Here is a 27,778-nt window from a genome sequence, read left to right as displayed (position 1 = left end):
AAGAAGACAGAAAAAGGAAGATGTAGAGTTGGTGATAAAGGGAGGTAGAGGAGAAAGTTAAGCCGGAAAGAGAAAAGCCATGCAGATGCCAATTACAACATGGCTAAATTGTAATAAGAGAGTAGAACATGTAATGATAGGTTTCACCACCCGGAGAGTTTACATTTGTTCACTGGTGTATTGCCAAGAGAGAGGAGTGAATCTTCATTTCCAGTGGGGACCCAGAGGTCAACGCAAGGAGCGAGATGGACACGTGGGGAACAGAGGGAAGGGACAAAGGGACGGAAAGTGGAAGCGGCAGGGTGAATGTGGCCGTGTGTTTAGCAGTCCCAAAAGAATGGGTACTACATCAACTCCAGCTGGGGCCCAAGAGGTTAATGGATAAGACTGCCCAGCAGGGGTCAGGGGTCAGGAGGCCACTCTCCACCAGGGCTAATTGGCCACAGCGAACAGAGTTCAGGCCCACCGGCCGGCCCTCCATGGAGAAATACATACACATGTATACAGCAGCTTTGATAGAGGCGTCTTCCATCAAAGCCCTTGATCTAACTGAGAGAGAGAGAGATCCTCTGTTGTGCTTCTGTTCTCAGACAGGCCTGAATTAGAACAATCACAACCCTTCACCGTACATCGCCCTCACCACCACCTACAGTGATGTAGTTTGACAAGTATAGACAGTATAGGAGGCCTTTGGTTATTTCTTACAGACGCATTTCAATGCAATTCTTTGTTGTTGTAGGTTCCAATTACATTTGAAAACTTTTTTGCTTTTGTGATATTTTTAAACCATTTTATCCCCTTTTTTCCTCGGCATATAATTAATCTACAGTAATTTTTCTTAGCAATTAAACTGACAGAAATTCCTATGTCAAGTAAAAATGTCTAGTACTGTAAGTGGATGTAACCTACTCAGTCATTGTTGTGGAATTACTTTATTGCCTTCAGCGTGCAAGTATATAACCCCTTATGCCATACTGAATGAAAAAGTAGTTGTCCAGATCAACACAAAGGGATCAATTAGCATGGAAAAAGTGGGACAAATCCTCCTGGAAGATGGTCTATCTATTACAAGCCATAATTTAGTTGAGAGCCTGACAGTTGTGTATCATAAACACAGGAGACAACACAACTGAAGTGGAGAAACAAACAGTCAATAGAGCTACTTAAGTGCTATACTTCTGAGAGTTATTGTCACAGTAGCCTATACTAAACTTTCTGACAGAAACAACCATTCCCAGGATACAAATTGCTCCAAGTAAATTACTGCCCTACAAATATCAACAAATGATCTTATCCAGTAGGCCATAAACCATCAGATGTGATACATAACATTGTTAAAGGATAAATAAGTTGAGTGGGGAGTCCTTTCACAGCCTGAGGGAATCAATCTTACTAACAGACCATCAGAGGAATAAGGCAGAATAAGAATGAGGGCTCTTTTTGGCCCATTGTTCCTAAATGGATAGTAAATGAGATGTGTCTCATCTTGTCTTCTCCTGTCAGAGACAGATCATATACAGTACAGAAGGATCCTGACAGATTGCAGTTGTCATGCTGATGCTGTCACTGGCCTGGTGCTGAAGAGGTTAATGATTTATGGAGAATGGTGGGATGCCCAGAGTGGGCATTGGTTAATGTCCACCTCTCTCACAGGGCTACTTCTGGGGTCTGCCTGCCCACAGCCTGCCCAGGCAGCTCCACAGTAGGGGGACCTGCCTGACTCTGCTGGCCTCCAGCTAAACTCTTGGTTCCCAGCAGGGTAGGAGACCCATGCTCTCTTCAAGGCCTGTGAATGGATTCAAAGAGCTGTGTAGGAGGGACTGAGGAGACTGATGAGGAGCTGCTGAGGAGATTCACAAGGAGCAAAAAGTAGCAAACAAAGTTAAATTACTTCAAAAGATAATGTATAAATCAGCACTTCGCAATAAAACATATCACAGGATAGGACAACTTCTAATAAGTGTATCTGTAATGAGAGTTTAGTAAAGAGTAGTTAGTATTTTATTTCAAAGAATGTATTGCACCAAGTATCAGTTAAATGTGTGTCATTAGCCATGTGTCAGTGTACTAATATGGCTTCAATGTGGAATGAGGGGTTAAGTCATTTGTTTATATTTGTAGTGCAGTCATTTACCTGTAGCAATTTGTATCCTGGCAATGGTAGTTTCTGTCAGAAACTACAGTATACCAATGTGGATGCACACTGTTATACACAAAGGTATAAATATACAATATCCTTCTTTGCATATTTGGGTATTATTCTACACAATCAGGATCAACCCTGAACTGTGAATTACTGAAAGCATCAGATGCATTCAGAGTAAAAATGATATAAAAGCAGTCAATCCTAGCTGGTGGCTTTGCTCTTTCTGTTGTGGATATGACTGTGAACGTGTCTATTGAATAGATCCGGGGCAGAGGCTGGGTGTGAGGCAGACCGGGTGATGGATAGCAGAGGGGCCTGTCATCCTATGTCTCACCCGACCCTCATTAAACTGTAAATCTTTCACAACAACACCCACCGAACAATGGGAGAAGGGCTCATCCTTGTAACTCTACCTGTTGCAACAATGAAGATGCTTGCTGAAAACATTTCTGTGAGGGGCCACACAATAGCCTCAATACCTCATTCATCCTGTATAAATGTTAGACAAATCCTTCATGAGACAAATGCAGGTGTCATGAAATACAACAATCTGTAAAGAATATCTGTTTATTTGACATGCTGATAACAGTTATACAGATGTAGGATCTTAATTTGAGCCAGTTTGCTACATCAGAAAAATAATAATGCAGCAACAGGAAATTTTCATTATTATGTGGATTATATTTAATGGACATTTTTTGTAGGGGTTGATAAAACATTTCGTAAGGGAAAATAAAGTATGAAATGTCAAAGTGGAAATTACAAACTTCAGAAGCCTTTTAAAACCTCAAATACACTAAATGTTTAAAATGTCCTCCATGGCAGGAAAGTTCTCCTGCAACTGGTTGATCAAATTAAGATCCTACATCTGTATTAGGGAAATTTAATCTTATCAATTAGGAAGACTGAGGGGTCAAGTCAATTGAACTCATGTTGCAGTAGGCCTACCCATGAAGATAACTTTTCCCATGTAATCAAATAAAATCAGTGTTTGAGCGACTGAAAAAACACCATGATTGATGCATGTGTTGAACTGACTGTATTTATGTAAAACACACATATTGCAAACCTTGCAGAGGCAGGTTTAATCCAATCCAGCCCAGGAGAGGGTTATAATGTCAGTGATATGGAACAGACCTAGGACAATTAATCATCAACAGTGACTTAGTGAAATTAATTTATCTCAAATCTAAAATAACTGAAAAATGCGGGACTATTTGAAAAGGTTTGTCTTGTGACAATGGCAGCATTCGCGCAAAACTGAAAGCCGAACCACTGCTTTTAATCAAGGCAAGGTTTGTCTTGTGACAATGGCAGCATTCGCGCAAAACTGAAAGCCGAACCACTGCTTTTATTCAGGGCAAGGTGACCGGAAACATGACCGAATACAAACAGTGTAGCTATTCTCTCCGCAAGGCAATCAAACAAGCTAAGCGTCAGTATAGAGACCAAGTAGAGTCACAATTCAACGGCTCAGACACGAGAGGTATGTGGCAGGGTCTACAGTCAATCACGGACGATAAAAGGAAAACCAGCCCCGTCGTGGACCAGGATGTCGTGCTCCCAGACAGACTAAACAACTTCTTTGCTCGCTTTGAGGACAATACAGGGCCACTGACACGGCCCGCTACCAAAACCTGCGGGCTCTCCCTCACTGCAGCCAACGTGAGCAAAACATTTAAACGTGTCAACCCTCGCAAGGCTGCAGACCCAGACGGCATCCCCAGCCGCATCCTCAGAGCATGTGCAGACCAGCTGGCTGGTGTGTTTACGGACATATTCAATCAATCCTTATCCCAGTCTGCTGTCCCCACATGCTTCAAGAGGGCCACCATTGTTCCTGTTCCCAAGAAAGCTAAATGACTAAATGAGAGCTAAATGACACCATTTTTCCTGTTCCCAAGAAAGCTAAATGACTAAATGAGAGCTAAATGACACCATTTTTCCTGTTCCCAAGAAAGCTAAATGACTAAAAGAGAGCTAAATGACTACCGCCCCGTAGTACTCACTTCCGTCATCATGAAGTGCTTTGAGAGACTAGTCAAGGACCATATCACCTCCACCGTACCTGACACCCAAGACCCACTCCAATTTGCTTACCTCCCCAATAGGTCCACAGACGACACAATCGCAATCACACTGCACACTGCCCTAACCCATCTGGACAAGAGGAATACCTATGTGAGAATGCTGTTCATCAACTACAGCTCAGCATTTAACACCATAGTACCCTCCAAACTCGTCATCAAGCTCGAGACCCTGTGTCTCGACCCCGCCCTGTGCAACTGGGTCCTGGACTTCCTGATGGGCCGCCCCCAGGTGGTGAGGGTAGGTAACAACATCTCCACCCCGCTGATCCTCAACACTGGGGCCCCACAAGGGTGTGTTCTCAGCCCTCTCCTGTACTCCCTGTTTACCCATGACTGGGTGGCCATGCACGCCTCCAACTCAATCATCAAGTTTGCAGACGACACTACACTGGTAGGCTTGATTACCAACAACGACGAGACGGCCTACAGGGAGGAGGTGAGGGCCCTCGGAGTGTGGTGTCAGGAAAATAACCTCACACTCAACGTCAACAAAACAAAGGAGATGATCGTGGACTTCAGGAAACAGCAGAGGGAGCACCCCCTATCCACATCGACGGGACAGTAGTGGAGAGGGTAGAAAGTTTTAAGTTCCTCGGCGTACACATCACGGACAAACTGAAATGGTCCACCCACACAGACAGCGTGGTGAAGAAGGTGCAGCAGTGCCTCTTCAACCTCAGGAGGCTGAAGAAATTTGGCTTGTCACCAAAAACACTCAAACTTTTACAGATGCACAATCGAGAGCATCCTGTCGGGCTGTATCACCGCCTGGTACGGCAACTGCTCCACCCACAACTGTAAGGCTCTCCAGAGGGTAGTGAGGTCTGTACAACGCATCACCGGGGGCAAACTACCTGCCCTCCAGGACACCTACACCACCCGATGTCACAGGAAGGCCAAAAAGATCATCAAGGACAACAACCACCCGAGTCACTGCTTGTTCACCCCGCTATCATCCAGAAGGCGAGGTCAGTACAGGTGCATCAAAGCGGGGACCGAGAGACTGAAAAACAGCTTCTATCTGAAGACCATCAGACTGTTAAACAGCCATCACTAACATTGAGTGGCTGCTGCCAACATACTGACTCAACTCCAGCCACTTTAATAATGGAAAAATTGATGTAATAAATGTATCACTAGCCACTTTAAACAATGCCACTTCATATAATGTTTACATACCCTACATTACTCATCTCATACGTATATACTCTACTCTATACCATCCACTGCATCTGGCCTATGCCGTTCTATACCATCACTCATTCATATATTTTTTATGTACATTTTCTTATTCATTCCTTTACACTTGTGTGTATAAGGTAATTGTTGTGAAATTGTTAGGTTAGATTACTCGTTGGATATTACTGCAGTGTCGGAACTAGAAGCACAAGCATTGCGCTACACTTTCATTAACATCTGCTAACCATGTGTATGTGACAAATAAAAATTGATTTGATTTGAATTATTTCTACTAGACCCTTCATGATATGAGAAGCATCTTCTCCATATAATGAAGACAGGTACACAATCGACATACTTACAGTAAACCTGCCAAGAGCCTTGGCATCATGTTCCTGATCGCCAAGGCTAAACATTTTGAGTTTGACAGAAGCACAACAGCGACATCTAGTGGAGAAGAAAACACTGTGACCCGGAAGATCCGTCACACACCGTCACTGCCGACGATTTTGTTTTTGTCACAGACCACTGTTATCAAGATGGCGTTACGGCCAGGATCTGGGGGAGGTGGCAGGTACTTCTTTTGTGTGTAAAATATATAAGAAACGAGTCAATTATTTGTCTGAAGGTATTCTGCACTTGACCGCGGCGGTTTAAATTGTTCGAAAATGCTATTTACACACGGAATAGCGAGTGAAGAATGAGCGTTTCTGGTAGGCGAGACAAGCTAGCCAGACAGCTAATAACCTACCTAAATTAGCTAACTCTCTTAGGAATGCAGCTTTGGTGAAGTGCTAACGGTAGCTGTACTGTGTCACATTTTTGCTGGCTGTCGAATAATAATAGCCAATAATAACATTAACAATGTATTATAGCTGATATAAGGCGTATTTGCAGCACGGTAATGTAGTTTTCTAACTAGCCATCCAGCTAAAGTTAACTGGTAGCCAGGTCAGCTGAGTTGTCAGATGTTTGCTAGCTAACGTTACTGTAACGCTAACTAGCCTGTGCAAACAGCCTGCCAATCCATACCTGTGCTAAAATGATTCGATACCTAAACACACCGTCATTTTCAGATTGTTGGATTGAGCTGACAAGCTAGCGAGATAACATATAGCCCGAGCTAATAAGGTAGCAACTAACGTTACATCAGAGCATCCACACATTCTCCCCAACCTCCTTCAATGGTGATGGTGCTTTCAAGACAACTGGGAGCTCGTAAAAAAACGAGGTCAAATCATGTAAATATCCCATAAGATGTTATCCCCTAAACGTTCAAGCACTAAAGCAGCTAACCTGTGCTGCCATGGTGAATCTACCTGGACAAAGTTGATGTCTGATCAGATGTGGGATGATATCATGACGTGCAAGCTGCCATGGCCTTATAGTTTCAGTGACCAAATCTAGGCTTTATCATGATCTCCTCACACCTGCTTATAGCCTAGATCTCCCCCATGAAAGATAAATCCTCTATGCTCAGACTAAAAACGTAGCTTTTCTGGTCTGATGTTATTATAATACATCTATTGTAGTTCAGTCAGTCAGCTCGATCAGTCATGTCTTAACACTAGAACCACCATAGGCCAATAAACACTGACGTTTGATTTTGTACAAAAAAAAATTGCCCCCCCAAAAAATCAAGGTCTTGAGCCTGCCCTAACTTTTCCTAAATGTTTTTAACTGTTTTCTCACACCTATACCCACCCAGGCGCTAATGCGTCTCTCTCTCCTTACTGGATGAATGGGTGATAATTGTGCACATTACTTCACAATTGAATTAAAATTAGGCCTAACTGAATGATAAGGAGGGTGAAGAGGTTAATTTAATTTATAAAGACAATATTGTAATGATGAGTTTGTGTTATGCCAATTTATCAGCATTGGCGCTCATGTTTATGGCAAATAATTTCACCGGGCACAGCATGTTAATATCATTTTCTTTTGATGTTTTACTTTGCTAAAAAGAAGCTGTTACAGTACTGATTTATTTATTTAACTATATTATTAATCACATTTATTGTAAGGGAAACGAAAACATGCTATGTGCTGTACTAGGCCTTTAGAATAATGCAAAATGTGTCCTTGGCTATCCAAGTTGACGAGCAAGGGGAAACAAACGATGCCAGTCAGCCCGCGTAGCCGGCCCATCGAAACTACATCTAAACTATACCAAAAATAATTTCACGCATAATAAGAGTTAGCCTATAGACATAGCCTATAGACAAGATTCAATTGACAATAGTCTGAGTGATAATATTATCAGTTGTCAAGTTGTACATGAAGAGATGGGTGCATCTTCAGAGTCACATGCGTGTACATTTTTTTGCTTTCTATATAGTATCAGAAAGACATTCTGCAGTTTCTATGACACTTACCTTTGTCAAATAACTCTCAATTCAAGAGGTGCTGCTCTATTTCCAAATGTTACTTTTTCCAAGAATATTTGTGTTGTCCATGCGTTCAGCACATGACCGCGTAGCAACATTGCTCTGGCAACCGAGCAAAGACTAGTAACATAATAAATGTAAAATATGCTATTCTGCTTTCTTTTAAATACTTTTTCTTATTTCTGCAATGTTTCTTTAGACCTACCAAAACAAAATTATAATAGACTTCTTTGTGATGGACTTACTTATAGCCTAAAATAACAAACTAATGAAAATGCTATTATGTTCTTTGAAATAAGTTTTTTTGTTTTCTAATGTTACCTAAGACCGTTTTAAGCACAACCAAATGATTAGCATATATGAAATGTATTTATTAGACTTTTAAAATGTTAATGTGGCATTGGCTGGAAGTGTGAAATATACTTTAGGCCTATGCTATTTTATTGTTATATTTGGTCATATATTTTCACCAATATTTCTTCATGCAATTCATGCTTTACAATTGTTTATGCACTATTTATCAAGTCTAGGTGCTTATGTTTGTGCACCTTGCGGGTTGATATGAATCTGATGAGTATGCTAAAGGAGATGCCCGGTTACGTTCTCTAGTGTGTTTTTTGTATATTTTTTTTATTTCACCTTTATTTTTCCAGGTAGGCCAGTTGAGAACAAGTTCTCATTTACGACTGCGACCTGGCCTAGATAAAGCAGTGTGACAAAGACAACAACACAGAGTTACACATAAACAAACGTACAGTCAATAACACAATAGAAAAATCTATGTACGGTGTGTGTAAATGTAGAAGAGTAGGGAGGTAAGGCAATAAATAGACCATAGAGGTGAAATAATTACAATTTAGCGTTAACACTGGAGTGATAGATGTGCAGATGATGATGTGCAAGTAGAGATACTGGGGTGCAAAAGAGCAAGAGGATAAATAACAATATGGGGATGAGGTAGTTGGGTGTGCTATTTACAGATTGGCTGTGTACAAGTACAGCTGATGCTTAAAGTTAGAGAGGGAGATATAAGTCTCCAGCTTCAGTGATTTTTGCAATTCGTTTCAGTCATTGGCAGCAGAGAACTGGAAGGCAAGGCGACCAAAGGAAGTGTTGGCTTTGGGGATGACCAGTGAAATATACCTGCTGGAGCGTGTGCTATGGGTGGGTGTTGCTATGGTGACCAGTGAGCTGAGATAAGGTGGGGGCTTTACCTAGCAAAGACTTATAGATTACCTGGAGCCAGTGGGTTTGGCGACGAATATGTAGTGAGGACCAGCCAACGAGAGCATACAGGTCGCAGTGGTGGGTAGTATATGGGGCTTTGGTGACAAAACGGATGGCACTGTGATAGACTACATCCAATTTGTTGAGTAGAGTGTTGGGATGCTATTTTGTAAATGACATCGCTGAAGTCAAGGATCGGTAGTATAGTCAGTTTTACTAGGGTATGTTTGGCAGCATGAGTGAAGGAGGCTTTGTTGCGAAATAGGATGCCGATTCTAGATTTAATTTTGGATTGGAGATGCTTAATGTGAGTCTAGAAGGAGAGTTTACAGTCTAACCAGACACCTAGGTATTTGTAGTTGTCCACATATTCACATAAGTCAGAACCGTCCAGAGTAGTGATGCTAGTCGGGCAGGCGGGTGCGGGCAGCAATCGGTTGAAGAGCATGCACTTAGTTTTACTAGCATTTAAGAGCAGTTGGAGGCCACGAAGGAGTGTTGCATGGCATTGAAGCTCGTTTGGAGTGTCCAAAGAGTGTCCAAAGAAGGGACAGATGTATACAGAATGGTGTTTTCTGCATAGAGGTGGATCAGCGAATCACCAGCGTACTTCTAGGCTGAAAGGCCAGACAGTTCAAGTGTTAAACCTGAGCAGTTGTAGTGCAATAAAGCCTTGGTTTTAAATCTCCTCTCAGTTATTAGTGATTGGTGTAGAGGTCTAAGATAAATGGGAAATATTTAGTTCAATCTTGAGTCCTGCTGACTCCTGCATGAGCCTGTTGATATTGGTGAAGCAGCAGCTCGTCCTACAGTGGAGATGAAAAGGCTAGCCTCATGACTTTTTCATCAGCAGCTTGGGCCTGAGCTGAGCAGTGTGAATAATGAATGTCTGCCTGATTCATGCCTCTGAACCCGACCAGCTAGGTGATACAGATACTGCAGCTGAGGAAACCATATAGTTTAAGGTTAGGTTTACAGATTAGGCTGGCCAGAGTAGCCTATCTCACATATGGTCTCATAGAAAATAACAGGTGATGTTTGTCTCTGGCTAACAAATGTTCTGGAGACATTTCTTGTCCTGGCATTGGTGTACTTGAAGACCATTGGTGGGGGTCAGATATTCTCTATTAGTGAGGAGTCTATAAAATCAAATCAAACTTTATTTGTCACATGCGCCGAATACAACAATACAACGCCGAATACAACAAGTGTTGACTTTACCATTCAATTCCTACTTACAAGCCCTTAACCAACAGTGCAGTTCAAGAAGAGTGGTCTCAGATCAGCGAACGTGACCGGGGCTAGCTGTGCATAGCTCTGCTGTGTTGTGTGTGACTGTGATAGTGTGTGGTGTGGGCATGCTACTTGATGACAGAATGTGGCACACTGAGCCAGGGAAGAGGAGCAGGCAGGCACTGTGCTGGCAGGCAAGCCTGGAAATAATGAAACACATCCTGATACCAGGCTGTCAACAGGAGCCAGAGGCATGAGTCTACTCTTCACTGGCCCTGCTGCCTGGCATAGCACTGATGTTATGTCCCAAATGGCACCCTATTATCTATGCAGTGCACTACTTTTGACCAGAAGGTCTGACATATCATGGGACTAAGAAAATAAAAGATGGCGCCGAAGAACATGGCTGACGTTTTACATTTTCCCAACCAATTGAGAAATGTTTAAAAAAAATTGCGTTTTGTGTACCTTATTTTTTAACTTATTGTGTACATAATGTTGCTGCTACCGTCTCTTATGACGGAAAATAGCTTCTGGACATCAGAAAAGCGATTACTCACCACGGACTGGAAGAAACTTTTTCCTTTAACGAGTCCGACGAGAATGATATGCTTTCACTGGAACGGGCCCAGATCCACGCCTTTTGCGTGAAGAAAAGACGCCGGGAAACGAGACGCAGATCGGGGATCCTTCTGAGAAGCCGGAGGCAAGCGAATAAGTTAAATCCAATGCCTTCCATTCTCCTTGCTAACGTGCAATCATTAGAAAATAAAATTGATGACATACTATTAAGATTATCCTACTAACGGGACATAACATTTTTTAACATCTTATGTTTCGCCGAGATGTGGCTGAACGAAGACGCAGACAATATAGAGCTGGTGGGATTTTCCATGCACCAGCAGAACAGAGACGCTACCTCTGGTAAGACGAGGGGTAGGGGGGTGTGTCTTTTTGTCAATAACAGCTGGTGCGGGATGTCTAATATTAAGGAAGTCTCGAGGTATTGCTCGCCTGAGGTAGAGTACCTTATGATAAGTTGTCGACCACACTATCTACCAAGAGAGTTCTCATCTGTATTATTCGTAGCTACAGGACTGTTTTGCTAGCAATCATTAGAAAACAGACTGGATTATGTTCCGGGATTCATCCAATGGCATTGAGGAATACACCACCTCAATCATCGGCTTCATCAATAAGTGCATCAATGACGTCAATACATATCCCAAACAGAAGCCATGGATTACAGGCAACATCCGCATCAAGCTAAAGTCTAGAGCTGCCGCTTTCAAGGAGCAGGAGACTAATCCGGACGCTTATAAGGAATCCCGCTGTGCCCTCAGTTCGAACCATCAAACAAGCAAAGTGTCAATACAGGATTAAGATTGAATCCTACTACACCAGCTCTGACGCTCGTCGGATGTGACAGGGCTTGAAAACTATTACAGACTACAAAGGGAAACCCAGACGCGAGCTGCCCAGTGACACGAGCCTACCAGACAGGCTAAATGCCTTTTATGCTCACTTCGAGGCAAGCAACACTGAAGCATGCACGAGAGCACCAGCTGTTCCGGATGACTGTGTGATAATGCTCTCGGTAGCCGATGTGAACAAAACCTTTAAACAGGTTAACATTCACAAAGCCACTGGGCCAGACGGATTACCAGGACGTGTACTCAAAGCATGTGTGGACCAACTGTCAAGTGTCTTCACTGACATTTTTAACCTCTCCCTGACTGAGTCTGTAATACCTACATGTTTCAAGCAGACCACCATAGTCCCTGTGCCCAAGGAAGCGACGGTAACCTGCCTAAATGATTACCGCCCCGTGGCACTCATATCGGTAGCCATGAAGTGCTTTGAAAGGCACAGATGATGCAATCTCAATGGCACTCAACACTGCCCTTTCTCACCTGGACAAAAGGAACACCTATGTGAGAATGCTGGTCATCGACTACAGCTCAGCATTCAACACCATAGTGCCCACGAAGCTCATCACTAAGCTAAGGACTCTGGGACTGAATACCCCCCTCTGCATCTGGATCCTGGACTTCCAGACGGGCTGCCCCCCAGGTGGTAAGAGTAGGCAACAACACATCTGCCACACAGATCCTTAACACTGGGGCCCCTCAGGGGTGTGTACTTAGTCCCCTCCTGTATTCCCTGTTCACCCACGACTGCGTGGCCAAACACGACTCCAACACCATCATTAAGTTTGCTGATGACACAACAGTGGTAGGCCTGATCACTGACAACGATGAGACGGCCTATAGGGAGGAGGTCAGAGAACTGGCAGTATGGTGCCAGGACAACAACCTCTCCCTCAATGTGAGCAAGACAACGGAGCTGATCGTGGACTACAGGAAAAGGCGGGCCGAACAGGCCCCCATTAACATCGACGGGGCTGTAGTGGAGCGGGTCGAGAGTTTCAAGTTCCTTGGTGTCCACATCATTATGGTCCAAACATAGTCAAGACAGTCGTGAAGAGGGCACAATAAAACCATTTCCCCCGCAGGAGACTGAAAAGATTTTGCATCTGCCCCCAGATCCTCAAAAGGTTCTACAGCTGCACCATCGAGAGCATCCTGACCGGTTCCATCACCGCCTGGTATGGCAACTGCTCGGCATCTGACCGTAAGGCGCTAGAGGGTAGTGCGAATGGCCCAGTACATCACTGGGGCCAAGCTTCCTGTATATAATAGGCAGTGTCAGAGGAAAGCCCATAAAATTGTCAGCCAAGTCTAGGACCAAAAGGCTCCTCAACAGCTTCTACCCCCAAGCCATTAGACCGCTGAACTACTCATAAAAATCGCCACCGGACAATTTACATTGACACCCCCCCGTACACTGTTGCTACTCGCTGTTTGTTAGTTACCTATCCTGCATAGTCACTTCGCCCCCACCTACATGTACAGATTACCTCAACCAGCCTGTACCCCTGTATATATAGCCTCGTTATTGTTACTTTTTATTATGACTTTTTATTTTAGCCTAGTAGTTAAATATTTTCTTCTTCTTGAACTGCACCGTTGGTTAAGGACTTGTAAGTTAGCATTTCACGGTAAAGTCTACACTTGTTGTATTCGGCGCATGTGGCAAATAAAGTTTGGTTTGATATGACTAGCACACCACTAGGCCTATAGGGAGTTGCGATAGGAGAGCTGTACTATAGCAACAGGTACTAGCTAACTTTTGGAGTTCTGTTGAGCTTGTGGGAAAACCTCAGCTATATGTAGCATTCATCTTCATTCAAAGTGGTTGGATGAGTGAGACTGAGAAATTGTACTTGGATGAATTGCTCAAGACTGGGTAAATTGTTATTTAATAGGTTCATAGTTAAGTATCATATTAATGTTTTAAAGCCGAGCTGTTTAATCTGATTTTGGGAGGGTACATGACTAAGATGTAGGACAACAACCTAGCTAATAAGCTAACTGGTGCTTCCAGAACCTTCAATATGCACAGTATTCATTAATTGTGTCCAAAATGCCAAGATAATTCAAAGTATGAAAGACTTCAAAAGTATGGTTTACTTTAGGTTACAGTGCAGTGAGTGCACATTGCAATAGATAGATGCACTACATAATTTAAGGCTCATATGAGGTGTTCATTAATGTTGAATGATCAGTGCTTTTGTTGAAATTTGTTACCAGAGTCAAAAGGAGTAAGCACATTAGGCCTAAAGATAGACAAGGATCTGGTACGCTAGTTAGTGTTAGAAGCACCTGGTGGCATGGCTCAAGCCTTAAATTAGTCCTACGATGTTGTATCAATGAACACAGGCCTTGTACAATGCGCTGGCCTATACAGAGCCCACAGCTCGCATCACTGGCCCTGCTGATCTCACTCTGGGTTAATCTGCACTGTTGTTCCAGGGGGTTTCATTTGCTGTGGTTGCGTAGCATAGCGCTGCTTTTAACGCTCTGTAAAGCTACAGGCTAAATCTGAGGGAGAACAGATGTGAGCCAGAATCTCTCACTCCACATCAAGCCCAGGTCAATGGAAAGCATCCTGGTATTGTTATTGCATTTGTAAACAAAGGAATATTACGTTTTTTCAAATGATCATTTTATGATTCTGGGATTCTAAAATAGAAAAACAAAGTTTTCTGTCTCGTATGACACTTTGGTACCATTGGGAAAGGATTATTTTGACAACATAGAGAAAAAAGCCGAGCTTGCAAGTGCCATTTGGATGGATTAATGGATTTGCCTGAAATGGCAGTTGTGAAGTGAAGCCTCATTGTCCAGTGTACTGCTCTGTAGGATGGACTGGGCTAGTGGGCTTAGCTGGGTATTGGTAGTCTCAGGTGTTATGATGGGTGCAGGAAGGCTAATGCTGTCTGCTTGTATCCTCATCCATCTCTTTTCTCCTCCAGCATCAGTGTGACCACAGAGCCAGTGAGAGGAGGTGTCAGAGAAGAAGCAGACTGCGTCATAGTGCCAAGCTGGCCTTGTTCACTCTTTATCCCTCTGTCTCTTACCTCATTCTCTGACTCCGTCTGCTCTTAGAATCTAGCCTATATTTTGGGTTTTTATAGATAATTACGTTTCTATAGATTCCTGCTCTGTCTCAATTTCCCTGCTGCATCATGATCTAAACATATTCTCCATCAATTACAGCACATGAAACAACCACTAACGTGCATTCCCATTAAAACCATATGTCTGGCTGTTATTACTTAACCATTATGGCAAATTAGAGCACGGATACACTAGGAAAAGTATTCCGTAATGGCTGTTGTCAGAGGAGCTCATTCCCTGATTGATAAATGTTGTTCTGAGCAACAGCAAAGTGTTATTTGATACATTTTTCTTCCTGCCTGTCAAGTTTAGTCCTCGCGATCAATGCAATATTTATTCATGCATTCCCTGGAAAGCGGTGAGCTAGAACAGTAAGGGCCACACTGAATTCAAGTCCAGGCTGCCTAGCCGAACAGAAAAGTGCCCGAAATAAAAAGACGGAACAGAGAAAGGGAGGCTAGGTGCTGCCACATCACCATACAGTTGCATGTTTATTATTGGTCTCTGTGCCATTGTAAGGAAATCACATCTAATCTCCAGTTTTGGTAATGCTTTGTGATGTGAATGATGACTCCATTGTTAAAATGATAGCTATTGTGTCACATTGCCTAAAGTCTGACAAATGATTGGTGTGTGAACTGATAATGATCCATTTCCTGAATGATCTTTATGCCATAGCCTATTATGAGAGACAGTTTTTGTTTATTTATAGTTTTTTAGGGGGTGGATCAGCTTTAATATTGCGGATAGATCAATGTAATATCCATCAATGTAATATCCAATCCCCCATATATTTTTTGGGTAAATATGTATATATACATACATACCCATATATATACAGTTGAAGTCAGACGTTTACATACACCTTTTCCCTATTTTAGGTCAGTTAGGATCACCACTTTATTTTAAGAATGTGAAATGTCAGAATAATAGTAGAGAGAGATTTATTTCAGCTTTTATTTCTTTCATCACATTCCCAGTGGGTCAGAAGTTTACATACACTCAATTAGTATTTGGTAGCATTGCCTTATAAATTGTTTAACTTTGGTCAAAGGTGTCAAAGCTTCCCACAATAAGTTGGGTGAATTTTGGCTCATTCCTCCTGACAGAGCTGGTGTAACTGAGTCAGGTTTGTAGGCCTCCTTGTTCGCACACGCTTTTTCAGTTCTGCTCACAAATTTTCTATGGGATTAAGGTCAGGGTGTTGTGAAGGCTACTCCAATACCTTGACTTTGTTGTCCTTAAGCCGTTTTGTCACAACTTTGGAAGTATTCTTGGGGTCATTGTCCACGTGGAAGATCCATTTGCAACCAAGCTTTAACTTCCTGACTGATGTCTTGAGATGTTGCTTCAATATATCCACATAATTTTCCTCCCTCATGATGCCATCTATTTTGTGAAGTGCACCAGTCCCTCCTGCAGCAAAGCACCCCCACAACATGATGCTGCCACCCCCATGCTTCACGGTTGGGATGGTGTTCTTCGGCTTGCAAGCTTCCCACTTTTTCCTCCAAACATAACAATGGTCATTATGGCCAAACAGTTCTATTTATGTTTCATCAGACCAGAGGACATTTCTCCAAAAAGTACAATCTTTGTCCCCATGTGCAGTTGCAAACCGTAGTCTTGCTTTTTTATGGCGGTTTTGGAACAGTGGCTTTTTCCTTGCTGAGCGGCCTTTCAGGTTATGTCAATATAGGGCTCGTTTTATTGTGGATATAGATACTTTTGTACCTGTTTCCTCCAGCATCTTCACAAGGTCCTTTGCTGTTGTTCTGGGATTGATTTGCACTTTTCGCACTAAAGTACGTTCATCTCTAGGAGACAGAACATGTCTCCTTCCTGAGCGGTATGACGGCTGCGTGGTCCCATGGTGTTTATACTTGCGTACTATTGTTTGTACAGATGAATGTGGTACCTTCAGGCGTTTGGACATTTCTCCCAAGGATGAACCAGACTTGTGGAGGTCTACCATTTTTTTTCTGAGGTCTTGCTGATTTATTTTGACTTTCCCATGATGTCACGCAAAGAGGCAATGAGTTTGAAGGTAGGCCTTGAAATACATCCACAGGTACACCTCCAATTGACTCAAATTATGTCAATTAGCCTATCAGAAGCTTCTAAAGCATGACATCATTTTCTGGAATTTTCCAAGCTGTTTAAAGGCACAGTCAACTTAGTGTATATAAACTTCTGACCCACTAGAATTATGATACAGTCAATTATAAGTGAAATAATCTGTATGTAAACAATTGTTGGAAAAATGACTTGTCATGCACAAAGTAGATGTCCTAACCGACTTGCCAAAACTGTAGTTTGTTAACAAGAAATTTGTAGAGTGGTTGAAAAAATGAGTTTTAATGACTCCAACCTAAGTGTATGTAAACTTCCAACTGTATGTATGTGTGTGTGTATATATATATATATATATATATATATATATATATATATATATATTCGCATAAACATACATATATAAACATACATACACATTTTTTTTGAATATTCGTTTATTATTCCCGCAAACCCTACCACCCCTCCCCCAATTGGAGCAAACTAATAAACAATAACACTACCTTCAGTTTATACATATTATACACATTTTACAGACACAAGCCATTTTACAATAGTTATATTTAGTTTGTTTTCAGTCCTTCCTCTACTTCTGTTGTCCATCCAGTTTGATTTCTAACATCTCTGAACCTATATGAGTGACAGTTGAATGATTTCACCCTAGATGTTCTCCATTAGTCTTCCCTTTAGGCTTGTCTCTAGCTGTGTTATTGACCTGTGTTTTTCCTTCTCTCCTGCAGTTTTATTTATCCTGTTGGAGGGAGCCTGGGTCCGCCACAAGGTGAGTCATCCTACACTCTACAACCCAAATGGCTCCCTATTTAGTGCAGTACTTTTGACCAGTTGTGCACTATATAGGGAATAGTGTGCCATTTGTGACGCGTCCTGTCAGTCAGCGCTACTTTTCCTAATCTCCCCAGGCACTTCACTCTCCTATGTGCCCTGGTTTCTTGAGAAGTTTTTGAATTCAGTAAATAGACCTAACCAATAACTCATAATGATGTTTATCTATCAGAGTTCAGAGTGAAGTCAGTTCAGATGTGCATTGTGCACTATCAACAACAACATCAGTCAAATACAATACATAGGGCCTAGGCTTATGTCCTGTCTGTTCCTGATAGTTTATTAGGTAAACAAACTCACACACACCCTTGTGGCTGTGTTGGGGGTCGTTAGATGTTTCAGCAAATACGCATCAGAATGCATGCAGCACTTTGTTTGGATGAGCCATAACCCATTATTCAGCCTGGTTGAGGCGTTATATGGTAAATCATGTGGAGGCTCCAGGAGGACTGTCAGCCAGAGCATCTGTGCAAACAAACACACTCTCTAGTTCTATTCCCTAGTACTCCTCTGTTTTGCTCTGAGCTGTCACAGCACTCCACTCACACGGGCAAAACAGATTGGTTTGTTGCTGAGCCTCTGTTTACTCTTCGCTGTCCAGGAAATGTGTTTGCAATAATAATTCACTGTACAATGCTCATCTAGCCTATGTCTGGGGGAGTTCCAATAGCACACTCCAGTCCAGTGGGGCCAACTCTACTTATATGGTACATGTTCACGCTTTAATGACTACATGTTATCTTTACGGTTTGCAACAACCCTTTGTCAGTATAGCCATTTGCAGAGCTTATGATTGACTGGACATTTGTTGTGTGTTTTCGTCCAGGTATGATGCCCATGCAGCAACAGCAGCAGCAGCAACAACAGGGATTCCCTGGTATGGTTCAAGTTCAAATGCAGCCCAACATGCAAGGAATGATGGGAATGAACTTCGGAGGCCAGATGCCTCCTGGTGCCATGCCTATGCAGGTGGGTTGTGTGTGCGTGTATGAGTGTGTGTATTTGAAGGCAATGGCCACAACATATTCCTCTCATTACTCTAGAGCACGTGTCAAACTCATTCAACCGAGGGCCGAGTGTCTGCAGGTTTTTACTCCTCCCTTGTACTTGATTGATTAATTAAGTTCACTAGTTAGTAAGGAACTCCCCTCACCTGGTTGTCTAGGTCTTAATTGAAAGGAAAAACCTAAAACCTGCAGACACTCGGCCCTCTGTGGAATGAGTTTTGACACCCCTACTCTAGAGTGAAATGTACTCTGTTTTACATGACTGGCAATGTGGTCCTCTGAGCTTTTAAATAAGCCAAAAGAAGAAGGTCAAGACAATCTTTCCTGTAATGCTGCTCTTTACGAGAGAGCAGACTGCCTCAAGCTACCTCTCATTCAGGCTAGACATTTAGAAGAAGGAGCCCTTTGCAGGGCATTGCCTCATCCTTACCAAATCCTCTGCCTTTATCTCTGTCTCTTTGCTCTTTCTTTTATCAAATGACAGCTTTTCCTCCATTCACTGCTGTCATGTTACGACATCTCTGCATTGTATAGTGTTAATAGCACACATTATTTCCAGTCTAAGTGGTTGTAGTTATGCAGTGATTGCTGTATGACAACCACTTTAGAAATGCATTGGTTTCCTGCTACTGCTGTGATAATATTGAATGAAAGGAATGCCATGATTGCTAACGAGACTTCCGCTTTGTGTGTGTGCGTGCGTTCGTTCGTTCTGTGCAGGGTGGGATGGCCATGGGGATGCAGGCCCCTGGGATGCAGTTCATGGGCCAGCCACAGTTCATGAGCATGAGGGGCCCCGGGCCCCAGTACACTGCCGACATGCAGAAACAGATGGCCGAGGAACACCAGTAAGAGCCTTTCTGTCTCTGTCTGTCTTGCTCTCCCTTACTCGCTCTCTCTCTCTCTTTCCCCTCTCTGTTTTACTCTCTCTACATGTTGTTCTGTCTGTCTATGTGGTCAGTGTGTGTGTTAGCTGTATGCTCTCTATGTGTTATGTTGTGTAGGAAGCGTCTGGAGCAGCAGCAGCGGATGCTGGAGGAGGACAGGAAGAGGAGGCAGTTTGAGGAGCAGAAACAGAAGCTGAGGCTGCTGAGCAGTGTCAAACCCAAGGTGAGCCACATCATCATCGTGCCTGGCTACTGCCTCAGTACTGCCCTCGTTCGGTCCTAGTTCCCACAGTGTGATAAAGACACATGGGGTGCAATGTAGGACGCATCCATGCTGTCAGTCTAGACACATTCCCCTCCTGAGCCCTGCTTTGTCCCATCCACAGGGACAGATGGGGACGAGTCGGGACGACGCGCTGGAGGCCATCAAAGGCAACCTGGACGGGTTCAGCAGAGACGCCAAGATGCACCCCACGCCATCCTCACACCCCAAGAAGCCAGGTACACTCATCAGTACAGTCATTGTCCTTCACTCTGTGTTTCCTGCTTATCTGTCCTCCAGGAGTCAGGACACAGCTCCACTCCCCTGCTGCCTGACTGAACAGCCTCCCCTGAGAATGATAAGGCTGCCTCTGGGGTGTAGGCACACAGACAGTCAGACGAGACAGTCTGGCAGTCACCAGCCTATGTGACAGCAGCTGTTGCAATGGACAGAGCAGTCTGTATCTGCCTCTGTGTCTCACAAAGATTATATCATACTTAGTAGGAGACCAACATAATCTTCTGTTTTTCTGTCACGTTTCACTTTGTTTTAAATCTTCAACTTGACCTACTGTGTCTCTCACTGTCATTACCTTGTGCGTTACAGAAAGTTGTCTATTAGCAAACATCAAACTAACCACCTTATTTATTTAGTATTAACTGATCTGACATCCTTAGTTCATACTAACTATGGACATTATCATATTTATTATTTCATATGATAAACATATTCAAAAATATTTTTTCTTAAATGCGTGATACATTTTCTGATCCTGCACAAACTAGCCTTTGTTTCACTACTATAGCACTGTGCACTGTGTCCATCTCCCGTCATCGTAGCCTGTGTTGTCTTGTTCTGCCATTATGATTATTTCTCCATTTTTACAGACTCATCGCCATCTCACTCTTCTGTCACCTCTCACTCCCTCCCCCCTGCTTTCCCCGATGACGAGTTTAGTGACTTTATGCAGGGTCCCTTAGATGCCTCTTCCTCCTTCCCCCCCTCCCAGGCCCATCCCCATTCTTTAGACCCAGGTCCTTGTCAGAGACCCTCCTCTGCCCCCTTCCCCCAGTCCCTCCCTGCCTCTATGTCCATTCTTACTGCCACCCAACACTCTACTGTCAACTCCAGCTCCCCATCTGCATTTCAAGGTAACTGTTTTTTGTTCGCATCAACCTCTTAAGTCACTGTTTAGTGTACATAATCAACCAATAATACAGTTTGGAAATTGTGACCAGTGCTGCTGATGCGACGATAGGCCATACCGCATCGTGGTGTTGAAAACCCTCTAGCGTCAGACTCGGTTTGTAGTCAGTTTACTGTGTGTAAGCATACAGAAGTTAACGCACACTACAAAGTAAACCGTGTGAGTGCTGTACCTAACAACCAGTTCTGCCTCCATTAAAATCAGTACTGACATTTAATAAAATACTCCCAGTAGCACGTGACTGTCACTGCTCACTCTGGTTGGCAGAGGCCCTGATAAGCCAGTTCTAGTGAGGAAGAGATGGAAGACTCTGACAGACAGTAAACACATCAGGAGGACAGGAGACAGAGCTGGTACTTGTCTCCCATCTGTCATGAGCCAATTAGACGCAAACCTGCTCTAGCACAGGGGTGTCAAACATCCGGCTGGATCCGGCCTGCGAGGGGGTCCAATCCTGTCCGCGGGTGGTCATTTTAAAATGTATTTTAAAATGACTTAAATCAAATAGAAACTGTAGAAATTATAATGGACCTATGTTCCTACAGTTTCTTGACTGTTTCCAGCTCGCTTATAATCACCGAAATGAAAGCTAAACAGACATGGAGCATCGAAAATTCCAACCAATTTTCAGTGCGGACCTCCGGACCTCACTGAAGGCCGAATGCAGCCTCTGGGGCAAAATGAGTTTGACACCTCTGCTCTAGCTCTTTGATATGCTGCCAGTGCCACCGACCTGGAAAGTGATAGCCTAGCCTATCAGTAGCATTCAATAAGCAGCCAGTAGCTCCACCTAGGTGCAACATATTTGTCATGTAATGTGTGAAGCTGCTGAAGCGCTACATTTCTACACTCTTAAAGTGTCCCTGAGTTGAGATTTGCACACTGACTGACAGCTGTAAAGTAATGATGGTCAGTTTCTGTTAAATCCAAATTCGCTCTACCCTCATTACTGAGGAGGGGCCAATAGAACTAAGAAACAGGCATTATGAATGGTTGTGATATCAATCAGCTGTGTTCCTCCTCACCCACCTCTCTAGGCCCATCCCTGGAAGAGAAACTGTTCTCCTCATGTGATTTAACGGCTGAAAAGAAGGCCCAGGTTAGCTTTAAGTCCCAGAGGACCTTGGCCCCGAACCGAGCTACAGTCTCGGCCCAGTTTCATTCCAGCACCAAGGCCCGGAACTGGGCTGAGGCTCCTGGGGACCTGAGTTCTGCTTTCACTATAGAAACACCACAACCAGAGGCACCAGCACCGGGGCCCACAGCCCCCTCACCAGCAGCCGACCCCCCTCCTCCCCAAACCAGTAGTGACGGTGGTGAGAAAAGAAACCATTTATTAACAGTCTCTTTCTCTGCCTTCGATCACTGCAATCACTGCAGAATTAACACACAATCAGCGCGGAGCATGGGGCCTGCTTTTTTCAAGCTAATAGTCGAATGCCCCCGATTCCTATCTCTTATTTTGCAGCAAACACTTCAACGTTGACTAGTAAGACTTCAGACAATGTGATTTTACTGTCTATACCCCTGATGCTTCTCTTGATTGTCCTATCTGTAATGGAAATCATACTAACCAACCCTAAAAGCTCTTGATGTCATTCATCCAGTTTTGTTGGGTAACTGCTTCGGAACTCTCCTATATAGCTGAGTAATCTTTCTGCTTGGCCCCTATTCCCTAAATAGAGCTCTGTAGGGAATAGGTGTCATTTGACGCCGTCAGAGAGAGACTGACGCATGCTGCTGACTGCTTGGGTTTAACACAGATGAGATGCTACGCTTGGATTGACCCGTACCTACTGGAGTCCCGTGGGTCTAGAGCTGGTGCCTCAGTTGGATTCTGCATGCCGCTCTGCCTTTCTGCCGCTCAGCCGCTCTGCGTTTCTGCCGCTCAGCCGCTCTGCGTTTCTGCTGCTCTGCCACTCAGCCGCCCTGCCTTTCTGCTGCTCTGACGCTCTGCCTTTCTGCTGCTCTGCCACTCAGCCCTCTGCCACTCAGTCTTTCTGCTGCTCAGCCTTTCTGCAGCTCAGCCTTTGTGCCTTTCTGCCACTCTGCTGCTCTGACACTCTGCTACTATCTCTTTGCTCTCGTTTGTTTGTCTTTCTCCTCAGTCGCTCGCTGTCTGTCCCAGGGAAATGTGGAGATTCCTCATCTTAGAGGTCTGATGAGAGGATTAGCTGCTTGAGTCAACATTTGTCATTTCGTCTGAGGCTTCCATTGAGGCATCTTCCTCTCCAAATGCACTTTGTTAAGTGTATTTTAGGAGCTGCTTTTACCCCTGCTGAAACACGAACTCCACCCTAGTACACTAATGAAAAAATGACCTCATGGTTGCACAGAAGATTTAGATCAATGTTAGAATTAATTGAAGAGAGAGGCTCATTTATTTGTTTGACAACCCAAATCCAACCCTCTCTTCCCCCTCAGGAGATGTTGGAGTAGTTGGTTCTGGTCCAAGGACAGATTAATAGTTGTATGAAGCACCAGGAAGCTTAGGATGTGGCATCCCAAATGGCACCCGATTCCCGTTATAGTGCACTACTTTTGACCAGATCCATATGGGCCCTGGTCAAAGGTAATGCACTAGGGTGCCATTTGGGATGCATCCTTAGTGAATCAGTGCAGAGCATCATTACACTTCTACTCAGATCTCCAGACAGGTGGAGAATACTATACAGGCAGGCTCTGGTCTGGTGAGATGCTGAGCAGAGTAGGTAGTACACCCAGCCCTAAGTCTCTGCTTCAGCTCCTAACCTAACTGTCCCTGTGTTGCTGACAGCAGGTGTTGGTGGTTACCCTCAACAAGAGCACATCCAGCCCATGGTACCAGGCTGGCTCTACAACGACAGCCTCATCCCAGGTAAATGCCTACGTTTTGGAACAGGTTTCTACCAATGATGTATTATGGTCTATCGTGTCTACTCAGATCCTTTCCAACAAGTCAATCAGAGAAAACTTCCTAGTTCTACCCAGTCTTTCTGTAATATGTTTGACCTGTTGCTATGCCTTGACTTTCTCCCTTCCAGAGATGTTCAAAAAGGTCCTGCAGTTCACCATGACTCCGGGGGGCATCGACACAGCCAAGCTCTACCCCATCTTGATGTCATCAGGCCTGCCCAGGGAAGCACTGGGCCAGATCTGGGCCTCAGCCAATCGCACCACGCCTGGCATGCTGACCAAGGAGGAGCTCTACACAGTCCTGGCTCTGATTGGTGTGGCACAGGTAGGCATTTGCATCACCTTATGTTTTTTAAAGGGTCGGAGTTATTAACAACAGAAAGATTTGAGGCTTTTTTCTGTCAGTGGGGATATAAGACCATCCTTCACTGTGATCTTTTCTTCATGTGTAGTAAAGGACAGTCCCTAATATTATGTTTCATTGCACCTTGCTTCACTTCAGTAGTTAGGCCTACTGCATGCTATAACGTGTGCAGTTGAGACATGCTATGACGTGTGCAGTTGAGACATGCTATAACGTGTGCAGTTGAGACATGCTATGACGTGTGCAGTTGAGACATGCTATGACGTGTGCAGTTGAGACATGCTATGACGTGTGCAGTTGAGACATGCTATGACGTGTGCAGTTGAGACATGCTATGACGTGTGCAAAGGGAGACTGATAGTGAGTGACTGTGCTGAATCTCTGCTCTGGGAGGGTGGTGGTGGTGGTGTGACTGAGCTCAGGCAGCCAGGTGAAAGTGACTGAATCTCCTCTCAGCCTAGTGTGACAGCAGACCTCTTATCTCCCCCGGCCTGGCCTGGCCCGGCCCTGCCGCTCACCAGCACCCCTGGAAGACTGACAATCCCAGGCACCTCACAACTCACTCTGCACGCCACCGCCACCTGCCACAGCGAGAATAATAACACTTATTTAGTTATGTAAATGTAAGAGCCTTGAGGGAGTGCCGCCATGAGCTGCGTCCTTTGTAGAGTGATGAAAAGGTTTGGGAAGCCGGCGCCAGTGGATGCTGTTAAAATGGAACTTGACTTTAATGAATTATTTATTTCAGCAAAACATCTGTCTGGCTCGTGCTGGATGGAATAGAATGTTAATAGATGATTGGGTTGGATGAAAGATCACAATTTTCCACCATCACTGCTTTATAATAACGATGCACTCACACTGACGGTATTGTCTGTTCAATATATGATGACGGTGCCTTTGCGATGTTTATTGCCCCCGTTTAAGTAACTTTCTAAATGTCTAACATATGAAAATCCACATTAACGCATTAAGCAGTTACTCAACTGGGACTTTCAGTGATGTCACGCAGCCTTATCTGAACCTGACCACTGATCCCTGTTCATCCCTCCCCTTCAGAGTGGTCTTCCAGCCATGAATGTGGAGATCCTGAGCCAGTTCCCCTCTCCCCCGGTGCCCAACCTGCCTGCCCTGGCCATGGCTATGGCCCCTGTCATGCAGCACCAGCACCAACACCAGCAGCCCATGATGACTCAGCCCCCTGTCCCTATGTCCATGGCCATGCCTACACCAGCACCAGCAGTCATGGGCAGGGCTCCTCCTGCTGCTCCTTTACCCTCCGCCCAACCACCCACCAACTTCATCACCAACTTCCCACATGTGCAGGTAACACATCCAGCCAATGGGCCAACCAAGCCTCTCCATAGTATATACAGATGCATGTGGTTTCATTTCACATTATGTATAATAGTAATGTATAATTTATGCCATTTAGTAGTGTGTGCATTCATTCTGTGTTTACTTTGGTCATGTATCCATCGTCTTGGTGGTGTGTTTAGGGGAAAGCAGACGATGATGACTTCCAGGACTTCCAGGAGGCCCCCAGGGCAGGAGGAGGTGACCAGTCCTTCACTGAGTTCCAGGGGGAGTCAGGGGAAACCTTCCCCACCACCACACCCTCTCTGCACCAGAACAGGTACAGTGCTGACTAGACTGACTGACTGACTTGACTGACTGACTTGACTGACTGACTGGAGTGACTGACTTCAGTGGCTGGATCAGTGTTTGGTATTACTTTAAATCAGATTACACATTCTGTATGGAAGTAAAGCTGAATACTACATGTTATACAGGTATTGTGGTTAACAGGTACATGGTCCCTTAGTTGCTTGTAGTAGTTTCTCCAGCATAGCAATTGCACCTCGCCATCTCTTAATGAATCCATTTCAATGGACAGTAGAGTTGCTTTATATTACTTTTCAAACCCTGCGTGGGGAGTCTGTTTCTCAGGGAGAGGCAGCCCAAAGCCCGTTATCTTATAAGACAAAGAGAATGTGGAAATAAAGGACCTAACGTTTGAGTGGCATCGTCACTTACAATCCCCTTCCACTTCCTCAAAAACAAAAGCTTCATTGTTTCCTCCTGCGTATCTCCAATCCCCCTGGTCTCAGATCCCTTTCTAATTTAAAGGAAGCCCCATGCTGAATCTTCAGCCAGTCAGGATAGACAGGTGTACTCTGACAGCAGCAGTACAATGGCTCTTAACGAGATGATGTTCAGTGGAAGGCTTCAGGAGAGATCCCTCATTCCCTCCAGGCTTTTGATTCCTGGGTCTTATCTGCGGTCCAGTATGGTGTACAACTGCAGTGGAATTTCACCATTGTATGTGTCCAATCAGCTCAGGCAGCTTAAGGGGATTAAGGTAGAGGAGATGGGCGAAGCATTGACCCCCAGAGTGTGTCCCCAATGGCACCCTATTCCCTACATACATAGTGCAGTACTTTTGACCAGGACCCTGGTCAAGAGTAGTGCACTATGTAGGGAATGGGGTGCCATTTGGGACGCAACCCCAGACTCCCCTGTGGACTGAGCATGGTGTGTTGTCTGTCTGCAGTGCTCCTGCCATTCTGACTCCGGTCTCTGGCTCCTCCTCGTCATCCTCTGATAAGTATGCTGTTTTCAAGCAGCTCTCTGTGGAGGAGCCTCCAGAGCCCTCTCAGCCTGCCTCAGGTACACACTCACCTGGCCCTACAACACACATGTACACACACACACACACACACACACACAAACCTCAACAACTAATCACTACTGATACACATCCTCCACCACAACTAACAGATGTGTAGAAAATAGAAGACATTTCTGATGATGTTTGTCATAGAATACTTGCCTAATAGTATTTAAGTGGTATTGTAGTACAGTACATTTGCCTGCCTGACAAATATGCTGTGATTTATCATTCAGTTGAAAGCGTACCTGTTTTGTTTATCTCGTTTGACCCAGATTTTGACGGAGACAAATACAGTGTGTTCCGACAGCTAGAGCCACCAGGTGACAGGAAACCAGTTGGTAAGTAGAGCTCTCCCTCCTCCCTGGCTCTGGGCTGGGTTACACACACACACACACACACACACACGCAGTTCCCAAGCCAAACCCCACAGCTTCCAAGCCTTTTGACAGAGATTGCGTAGTGGGACCTGGCTCTTAGATGGTCCCTGTACTCAACAGATGGCTAGAGGAAGAAACTGACAGACCTTCAAACACAAAGTCACAGCAGCCTTGGAGGAGAAAATACTTTGGATGACTTGTTTTTGTAGGTAGACAGAAATAGGTTGGAGAGAGGCTGTGTACCAAGAAGAATGCTGTTTGTATAATATCTGAGTGGTCTGTGCTTTTATGTTGCACATATTTCCAGAGCACTCAGTACATTCAGCAGTATCCCTGATGTCAGTCTGTTTCCTGCTGTTCCCTGTTCCACTAGAACAGTTTCCGATGGGGACAGCAGCTCCCAC

General features: G+C 44.3%; 1 protein-coding gene across 9 annotated transcripts in view; it reads left to right on the top strand.

The window, feature by feature from the left end:
* Window positions 1-5,925: 5,925 nt before the first annotated feature.
* The window catches only part of synrg (synergin, gamma), a 46,174-nt gene continuing 24,321 nt past the window's right edge, over window positions 5,926-27,778 (top strand). For 3 of the 9 annotated variants that reach the window (XM_029715259.1, XM_029715258.1, XM_029715256.1), the window contains exons 1-14: window positions 5,926-5,989; window positions 17,599-17,639; window positions 18,528-18,670; window positions 19,429-19,556; window positions 19,713-19,818; window positions 19,982-20,096; window positions 20,745-21,008; window positions 22,102-22,380; window positions 23,841-23,921; window positions 24,088-24,284; window positions 25,383-25,649; window positions 25,823-25,959; window positions 26,878-26,993; window positions 27,270-27,335. In XM_029715259.1, coding sequence (XP_029571119.1) covers window positions 5,955-5,989; window positions 17,599-17,639; window positions 18,528-18,670; window positions 19,429-19,556; window positions 19,713-19,818; window positions 19,982-20,096; window positions 20,745-21,008; window positions 22,102-22,380; window positions 23,841-23,921; window positions 24,088-24,284; window positions 25,383-25,649; window positions 25,823-25,959; window positions 26,878-26,993; window positions 27,270-27,335 — 1,975 coding nt within the window. In that variant the 5' untranslated portion in view covers window positions 5,926-5,954. The remainder of the gene's footprint in view (window positions 5,990-17,598; window positions 17,640-18,527; window positions 18,671-19,428; window positions 19,557-19,712; window positions 19,819-19,981; window positions 20,097-20,744; window positions 21,009-22,101; window positions 22,381-23,840; window positions 23,922-24,087; window positions 24,285-25,382; window positions 25,650-25,822; window positions 25,960-26,877; window positions 26,994-27,269; window positions 27,336-27,778) is intronic. The other 6 variants (XM_029715264.1, XM_029715263.1, XM_029715257.1 and 3 more) reach the window with 5 other exon arrangements.

This window comes from Salmo trutta, chromosome 26 (assembly GCF_901001165.1).
Source record: "Salmo trutta chromosome 26, fSalTru1.1, whole genome shotgun sequence".
Taxonomy (NCBI): Eukaryota; Metazoa; Chordata; class Actinopteri; order Salmoniformes; family Salmonidae; genus Salmo; species Salmo trutta.
This window is presented reverse-complemented; position numbering and strand designations above follow the sequence as displayed.